The sequence below is a fragment of the Pseudomyrmex gracilis genome, unplaced genomic scaffold, assembly GCF_002006095.1.
Source record: "Pseudomyrmex gracilis isolate BER0280 unplaced genomic scaffold, ASM200609v1 scaffold_787, whole genome shotgun sequence".
NCBI classification, from domain to species: domain Eukaryota; kingdom Metazoa; phylum Arthropoda; class Insecta; order Hymenoptera; family Formicidae; genus Pseudomyrmex; species Pseudomyrmex gracilis.
Window position 1 is genome coordinate 41,072 of NW_018021371.1, and position 8,891 is coordinate 49,962.

At 33.2% G+C, this 8,891-nt stretch overlaps 2 protein-coding genes across 2 annotated transcripts in view; both read right to left on the reverse strand.

The window, feature by feature from the left end:
• LOC109861492 (allatostatin C-like) overlaps positions 1-1,248 on the reverse strand; it is a 5,996-nt gene extending 4,748 nt beyond the window's left edge. The window contains exons 1-2 of the mRNA XM_020441167.1: positions 1,212-1,248; positions 956-1,078 (exon numbers count right to left, since the gene is read on the reverse strand). Coding sequence (XP_020296756.1) covers positions 956-1,069 — 114 coding nt within the window. The 5' untranslated portion in view covers positions 1,070-1,078; positions 1,212-1,248. The remainder of the gene's footprint in view (positions 1-955; positions 1,079-1,211) is intronic.
• Positions 1,249-5,253: 4,005 nt separating this feature from the next.
• On the reverse strand, positions 5,254-6,152 carry LOC109861493 (39S ribosomal protein L23, mitochondrial). Its single transcript, XM_020441168.1, has 3 exons — positions 6,009-6,152; positions 5,569-5,848; positions 5,254-5,483 (listed from the first exon to the last, which is right to left on the reverse strand). Exons 1-3 carry the CDS (start codon positions 6,092-6,094, stop codon positions 5,334-5,336), a joined length of 516 nt encoding a protein of 171 aa, XP_020296757.1. The 5' UTR covers positions 6,095-6,152; the 3' UTR covers positions 5,254-5,333.
• Between the last annotated feature and the right edge of the window lie 2,739 nt (positions 6,153-8,891).

Genomic DNA, 8,891 nt, shown 5'->3' on the forward strand with positions numbered 1-8,891 from the left:
GAGAGAGAGAGAGAGAGAGAGAGAGAGAGAGAGAGAGAGAGAGAGAGAGAGAGAGAGAGAATAGTTTGTCAACTGTGATTGTCGTTCACTTTACCGAATTATTCGAAACACTCGAGTCCGCTGCGAAAGAAAATAGTAAAACATTAAAAGCAAGATATCGATGCAACATTTTTTTCCTGATCTTTTTCTTTTAATGTAAACGTATACGCGCAATATGTGTGTTTAGAATAAATATATTTTTTCCGTTCTTCACTTTTGTTCTCTGTCGCTCGATTACAACACAGTCAAAACGAAGACATTTCTGACAGCTGTCACAGACCCCACGCCGTGTCCGTTGTACTTGCTGATCTAATCGAACGGAAGTTCTCCGAAAGAGAATAGAAAAAAATCAAACGTGTGGACTTCTCTTTTTTGCATTTATTTTTCAGATGTCGGGACAAGATTTGACAAGCACTTGAACGGCCTAGATTTACCTACGGAAATAAATCTACAGACCGTTAAAGAGAGAGAAAGGAAGAGAGTTTTTGCATAAATCGCAATCAATTTGCAGTTTATAGATAGAAAGACTTTTAAACTTCAGTGATTTTTATCGATTTTTTATCTTTTCTTTTTCTCGATCGAGAAGTACTCATATTTTTAAACAGGTAATCTCTTTTATAGAAAATACTATCAATATAAAGATTTGTGAATGCGAGATTTTGTAAATTCAAAATTTAGTTTGTTTTATCGAACATTTGATCACATCGAGTCGAAAAATAAATTTGCAAAGACGAAAATAGAATTTGTTGAATCTTTACAATTTCGTGAAGCACCGAAGATTTTTTAGTCTATCGTTTTTCTGATCTTTGGATAATCGTAATTGTTATTTTGACAATTGTCTCAAAAAGATAGCAATAAAAATAATATGTTTTAAAAATTAAATAATAGTACGTAGATTTGTTTTTTTTCTACTTACGTCTACATTCTTCAAAAATCTGTCTTTATCTTTATCCATCGTTGGCATCGACTGCGACCATTCCACCAAAATAAAAAGCAATAATACCAATGCGAATGCACTTCGTACTGACATCTTTCAATTCTGAAAGTAAAATGTGTGTTTATATATATAAAGCGTTTCTGACATCGAACAGGATTGATTTTTACGAACTCGAGGAACAAATAATCATGCAGTTATTTACTTTATTTCGTACAAAGAATAAACATGTACATACATTCATATCGATTGATTCTTCCGACTAAAAAATGCTCTGTGAAAAAACAAAAATTTTGCGGACCAGTCGGTGTGATGTACAAATGTATATATGAGAGGAAAAAGAAGGCAAAGAAAGATAAAGAGGTGTGAAGAAAAAATGAAGCCTAACGTGGTCCGTTGCACAATCCACTAATTAAAGAAACAACTGAAGTGTATTATTGGCCGCGCTGTGTCGTTCAGGATAATTGGTGTGGTCGCGTCGCGCGAGATTACTCGAAATCACAAAGTGCACCATGCGGTGCGTTTCAAGCCGCACGAATTTAATTTCGCTAATTAGGAAAAGGTCAACGCAATACTAATTCGAGCACATAGCGAAAAGTTCTTCGGTTTGCAGACTTTATGTCAAAGTTTCGGTACTGAAAATTTAAAAGTCGCGAATTTCATGCGAGAAAAAATCACAAAAAGATCTTTGATGATATTATAAGTGAATGAAAAGAAAGAAGAGCCATTTTGCTTATTAAAACTTAAAAAAAAGAATAATAAAATTTAGATTCTTCAACTATCTTCAATTAACTTTACTACAAACATTTGAAATTCAATGTAGTCTTGCAATAATGTAACAGATACAATAAAGATTAAAGAATTGAGGAAAGGGAGAGAGGAAAGAGTGGAAGCGAGAGATAAATTGAACATTTTTGCGGGCTCGTAAAGTGAAGTTTTTGAGGTCACAAAGCAACGAAGTATAATGGAAATATTTGGGATTCCGCAAATTTTTTGATCAAAACTTCTCGCCCGGATTTGTGTGAAAGAAAAAGCTTAAAATTTCTATGCTTCGTTTTATTACATGTTGTAAAACTTGTACGTGAATAGATATAATACTGTTTGCACTAAGTTTTACGTAAGATTGTGTATAAACGTATATGTTCTAATTTATGAATTTGATATATTGTTTCTTTATTATTTTAAGAATAAAATACCCTCTTGTCAGGCAAAATCAAGCAAATCAGCAATATTATTAATACAAATGTATGTAATAATGTAAAATAAATTTATGCAGAAATTGGCGGATAATTTCTGTTCTCTAAAAATGTCTTTCATCTCATTAATATCTGTGTAATTACTTATTTTCTTGAGTATGTGTGCGATGAACACAGCAATCGTATTATTAGAGGTAAGTAAAGAGCCGGTGAAAAAAGATCCAATTTGTCTATGTCTTGCAAACGTTAAATTATATCGTGACTTGCAAATGACTTAAGGAAAACACGTTAGAATTCGAAAAACGCACTCTACATACATCTTTGCGCGTCATTTGCACAGCGACGACAGATACATCAAGAGACAAAATTGCGAATAAGCTTCTTTCGATGTCAATTTTCACATGCAATGTTTTTCCTTCAGATCTTACGTTTTTTGTCATAAATCGATCGTCATTTATTGCATGAAAGTGCGACGTCCGATTATAGACAGTTGTTTTTCTACTTTTTTGGAAAATTGATTAGTTTTATTCTAGATACCTGTATATTAATAAATTATAATCTTGAAATATACATTATAAATTTAACTTATATCTGTATTTATACTGTATTATCTGTATATCAGTATATCTGTATTTATACTTTTCTATCTGTATTTATACTTTTTTTCTAAAAAAAATGCTTGTACAGATTGATATAAATTAAATTTATAATTTATATTGCGCGAGATAAAATAGATGAAAAAGATGTCGGGCGAAAATTCAGAAACTCACCAGTTTCTATGTAGATCGAGGAAGATGTTACTTGTAACGTCGTCCCAAAAAAGTGGGCAAGGAAACCAATAAAAAACTTGATAAGTAACTCGTGAGTTTTTGTCTTGTCTTTTTGTCTTCTCGTCGAGGTGAGGCTGCCGCAACAGAGTGACCGTAGCTTGAAACACGCGGCCACTTTATACTCTGTTGTCAGCAAACGCTGGCGGTGGTAGCAACCCCCTCTCTTCACCCTTGCGAAAGTACGTCATCATACTTCCCTTTATTCGCCTTTATTTGCCGGTAGTTCACATCTCCTCACCAGTGCAACTCGTTTCCTTTTTTATCAATTTTTAGTTTATCTTCTTCAAGTTTTTAATTAGTCTTCATTTTTCCATTTTCATTGAGTTTATCTTCTACGAATTTTCAACATTTTACGTCGTTATCGATGACATTTCAGTAATACTAATATTACAAATCATATGTCACACATATATTTTGTGTGTGATATATGATTAAAAACCGAACCAAAATGTCGCAGCGCCAAAAAACGATTGTGAATGTGCTGATAGTACTTCAAGATTCGATAAAAGATAATATATATAAGTGTATTTCGTTGCAAGATTATTATAAAGTATTTTTATTATAAAATATTTTATTGAAAAATATTTTTGTGCAGCTTTAATGTGTGTATTTTTGTATTAACAACAATGATTAAAAAGATTATAACTGTTATCATACATTTTGCAAAGAAATTTTTTTTACTTCTATCAAAAAAAACTAAACAAAAAAGTGCCACAATTTATATTCCCCAATAGGTAAGTTGTGAAAATATTGCACAAAAAAGCCATCATGAATGACGACGATTTTGCAACGATTGCACTAAGATGATTCATCATAACGCAATAGTTTTGCCAAAATAAAATGTAAATAATATTTGTCAAAAATTAGAAAAGAGTCGTTATGCATTTCCATAAGTATATACATGAATTAATTTGACTTCTTCATATGCAATTATATATCTACATGTTTTAAACATCACATAGCCGACAATTTTTTTCTCAATTATTGAACAATTTCTTTTTAAATTTAATTTTGCAAACATACTGCTAAGATGATTCGCCATATCGTTATTGTTTTGCCGAAATAGTATTTGGAAATTAATTTTGCAATCTGTTACAAATATTTTAGAAAAAAGATCAATAGTTTTACATCTATTTCTCAAAATATATCTACATAATTGCAAATCACATTTTTCATGTAAGATTTTGTCACATAAGTTCATAAATGTTTTCCTATCGGGATTCATACTATTAACCCGAAAATGCAAGTTTATTTTAAGTTACATTCTTATAGTATACATATATAAGTATATAAATTGCTTCTTCAATAACGCTTGTGCGGCACTTTCTGAAACATATAAAAATTAATTTATTATTCTTGCTAAAATTTATTTAATTTATTTACTATTGACAAGCGAGAAAGCTTTTGCTTATCTTTCCATATGATACGTGCATACGACGACGACCAAGTTGAAATGTCCTTCTGGAACGTTGGTTTCCCATCGCATATGCGATTAGATATGTCGTATATTATCGATCGCGCATGTATGGGTTGCGAGCGCAGCAAACGACGTTCACGCCCGTTCTCGCCACTTTTACGAGTACTTTACGGGGCAATCTTGATTATCGCATTTGCCCTTGGTATTGTAATGTTGAAGAAAAAGGGAATTAGGAAAAAGGGAATTAACGAATACGTAAATGAAATAACAAGAATATACCAAGAAATGACAAGAGAAGCTGTCGCATATAAGAAGCGTCAGACAGCACGCTAATTAGAAGAGATAAACATAATCGGTTTTATTCGCTCTTTTCCTTTTCTTCCAACTATCTTGTTTTGTGGTTTTTTGGCAAGAACAGTGAGAAAGAATTTTTGTATTTATTATAAATGGTTTTTAAAAACAAACGAATATTTGTTTTATAAGCATACACTTGGCACTTTGTTTTACATTTCCCACATTGCGTACGAAGATATCTCTTGCGTTTGAGAAAGAAACACGGAAAGAAAGAAAATAAGAGAAATTCTTGTTTTACACGCGCTAATTTTAAAGTTTACTTAATCAAAGAGAAAGCGTTCTGGAATTTCCTCGAAAGATCAATGTATTCACGAAAGAAATTAAGATAAAAAAATATCGAATTCAAGTCCAGAATTAATAAAGTTATACGAGAGAGAATATAATATAAAGAGAAACGAGTGTAAGGAAATGCAAAAAATTATTATCAAAATCGTTCTTTTCTTCTTATATATGATGGTGATGCATTACCAACAAATCATAATGTTCAGGAATATTAACAAGCAGTTTTTATTAATTATACACTTAAAATTGCAATTTTTACATATTATATCATAATATACACACTAAACTCTAAACCATCCAGGTAATCCAGGTGCTTTACTCTCATTTATAAAATCTTGCAAATTCTTTTTAGTTTGACTGATATTTTCCTCATCAAGAATATATGTTGAATCTTTAAACAGGGTAGGAAACTCAAATTTTTTATCCTTTGGCTGCGAAAAGAAATAGATAAAATTTTAGAGAGACCTACTCAATTTAACCAAATTAATGAAAGATAAAACTTAGCAGTAAACCAACCAGTGTGACATAAGCAATTTTTCTATCCTCCTCTTTGATGACTGCACCTTGTAATCTATCTTTTTTAAATCTTCCCATTGTTATGTACATCCTCACTTGAACGACATCAATAGCGTAAATTTTTTCTAGATAATTTTTTATATCTTTAGTAGTCATTTCCATGGAACAGTGAAACACTACTACATTTGATTGCTGCTTGTACTTAGATTGAATTAGTTTCATCCAGAAATTCGGTAAAAACACCCTCAGTTGTGGATTACCTTTCTGATATATTGGATACCTATAAACACTTTATTTAGTATTTCATCTTATTCGAACACTGAAAAATAAGATCACAAAGTTATATTGAGGTTACGTTATATGAGGTTATGTTACGTGCTTGTTGCATTCCTGAAATTTAAGATTTATATGTAATTAATACTTCTAAATTTTATATATACCATCGTGTCGACATTTTGCGTTTTACTGTAAAACAATCACTATACTTTTGATGTACACACAGAGAGAAGACACTGAGAGCGACCATAAGAAAATGTGTCACTTTTCCGGTAGACCCGTGCGCCGTTTTATTTTATATCGGCGGCGGCGGAATCGGCGGATGATAATTTATCGGCGGCGGCGGCAAATGGAGACGTCAGTATATATTTTTTTTTAATAAAAAAATTAAAGTCCAATTAAATAGACTAATTAAATAGTCTAATTAAATAAACTAGTAAAACTATATTTTTAAGAAATATACGTTTTATTTTATATCATTTTTTTAACTTAACGTTTACTAGTACGTTTCAAAATTTTTATCTTTTAATTATTTTAATTGTTTATTATGTTTAATAATGTTAGAAAATATTCATTAATTCTGACGGAAATATTTTTAATCTTTCTAATTTAGAATAAACTTTATTTTTGACATCGGTCAAGCTATTTCTTTGTATACAACCAGAGAGAAGCCTGAGAGTGGCCAGGCCCATAAGAGTTTTTACGATCGCTATTCCGGCCCGTAAGCTAGCGCATGTCCATGGGTGGTGCACATTGGCAACTACGTAGCAATGTCCACGAGCGACTTGTCGATACGTACGCTATGTCCAAACGTGGACATGGTTCTATTCCGTGCTATGTGCACGATTCCAAGCGCCGAGAAAGATCAAGTGTGACCGGGACTCCCCAAATTCACGTCCCTAGGCGTTTATTTTAATTATAATTCTTTTTTCACGGTCGCCAGTCGGTTTTCTCTGCACTACCGACAAGATTGTCTGTACTCCACGCAGTAATTTAATTTTATACTCACGTAGAGCTTTTAATAAGTTTTACGGGTTCGATGCCGTCTCTTTGGATCCTGATTGACACTATCGCTATTTTGATACTGACTTTATCACCTGGATTATTTCCTTCGAAACCTTTTCTTTCCCTTCTCGTTTGATTTGAAAGTTTTAAAATTTAATTGCTTACCTTCTCCTCATTGGTCGCCTTCTTTTACCTTATTATTGCGTTCTCCTAAATACCCGCACACCGCTTGGATGCTGCTCAGGGGTTTTCGCCAATCCGGGATTGTATTTCTGGATGCTTTCGTTGTGCACAGAAGCACCGCCAATCACCTGTGATGTGATCTAGTCACCCTAGCTGCTTCACCAATCAGCTTCCGATGTCGAGCCGTTCGCAATTTCCGTTGGTGCTTTCTTTTGCAGTTTGGTTCCAATGTTTTGTTAATTAATTCACACGGATTATTAACATTTCAACACTGTTTTATTACACAAACTTTTTACAATAGTTACACTTGTCTCGGCAACTCTTTTATTTTACACTTTATTGTATTGACAAATTTATTAAATTGTTACTCGGCGTATACGAGTTAGTTAATCCCGAGTAATTATCGCCGCGATCGATTTTTCTGCGATTTCGCGAGTTTCCTTATATTTTATCGCTCGACCGTTCGTTTTCTGACGACCTCTTTTGGTCCAACCCGCGCTCTTATATAACGGTTTCCCTCTCCCTTATAGCGGGCCTTCGATCCTTCTGGAATCCTCGTAATCAATTTTTTTATTGCTTCATCCTTAAAAAATTATTTTTTCGGTTTCCATTTCCTAGCGCTTTTCCCATCATGTTTGCACCTGTGTTATCCCTTAATTTTTTAAAATTAAATCACCGAGGTTTCGAGAAGATTTTATCTCGCTCTTTCTACACCATTCCAAAAGATTCGTTTTTCCGTTTCGCGGATCTTGTGAATATATATATATATATTTTTTTTTTTTTTTTTTTTAAATTTAAGTTGTTCCATATAGTTTTCTTTCTTTTAATTTTTTAATTATTTTTCTCTCCTGGAATCGTGTCCTTGCTCATCTTGTATCTTGTGCGCTTTCTTCTGTGTGCAGCAGTCTCAGATAACGGAGGTTTATTTTTTGTTCCTCTATATAAATAAACAATAAACTTGTATTACGGTCCTTATTTTATTCCAGATGTATTCCTAATATTTATTAATAACACTAATGATAATAATATAAAAGAAAATCAAAACAAAAGAAAATTAAACCCTAACAAAATTAAACTCATAGCAATTAACTCATACTAATTTTATATCGCTTATCCCGACTATGTCGCCTTATCCTTGACTTATATTTCTAATTTTCTTATACCTAAATTTTTCTTATTCTATTATATTTTTATTTAGCATTTTTTGTTTCGAATTTTTCTGGGCCATTCAAATCTCCCGGTCCGTCCAAAATGGGTCTGTCTGGTCGATGGTGCTGCCCTCTGAGGATCCATTCTCGGCCTGGTCTCGTGCGCCCTCTTCCATTATTGCTAAGAGGCGTTGTAACTGCGCCTGCGCCTCCTCGTTGGCCATTTCCATGAGCCGTTCGTCCTCACGTGCGCGCTGCTCCCTCTCGTGTTGGCTGTCCGCCAATCGGTTTTCGCCTCGCGAAGGCAGTTCGTCCGACGGTTGCACAAGCAGTCGGCCAGCACCGAAGTGGTGGAAGAACGCACACAAGCGAAACCGCCGTCGTCCGTGTGCGCTCGTGGAAGAGTGCAGACATATTATGTTCCGTCTCCCTTTCACCAAGCCGAGTATAAGGCGAGACACAAAGCATGTTTACGTTGCGCGCTTGTTGCGTATGACAACGTGAAATGCTTTCTCAAGATTTTTGTAGTCTTGAAAAAAGTTCATAAAAGTTCATTCTTGATGTGGTTTATTATTGATATAATAATTATTATCAATAATAAAACATCAAAATGCATTATATATTTTTCTTAATTATTAATACGAGGTAACTGTGTCATAATTTAAAAGTTTTTTTATAGAATATTGAGGAACATTTACTACATATAATATA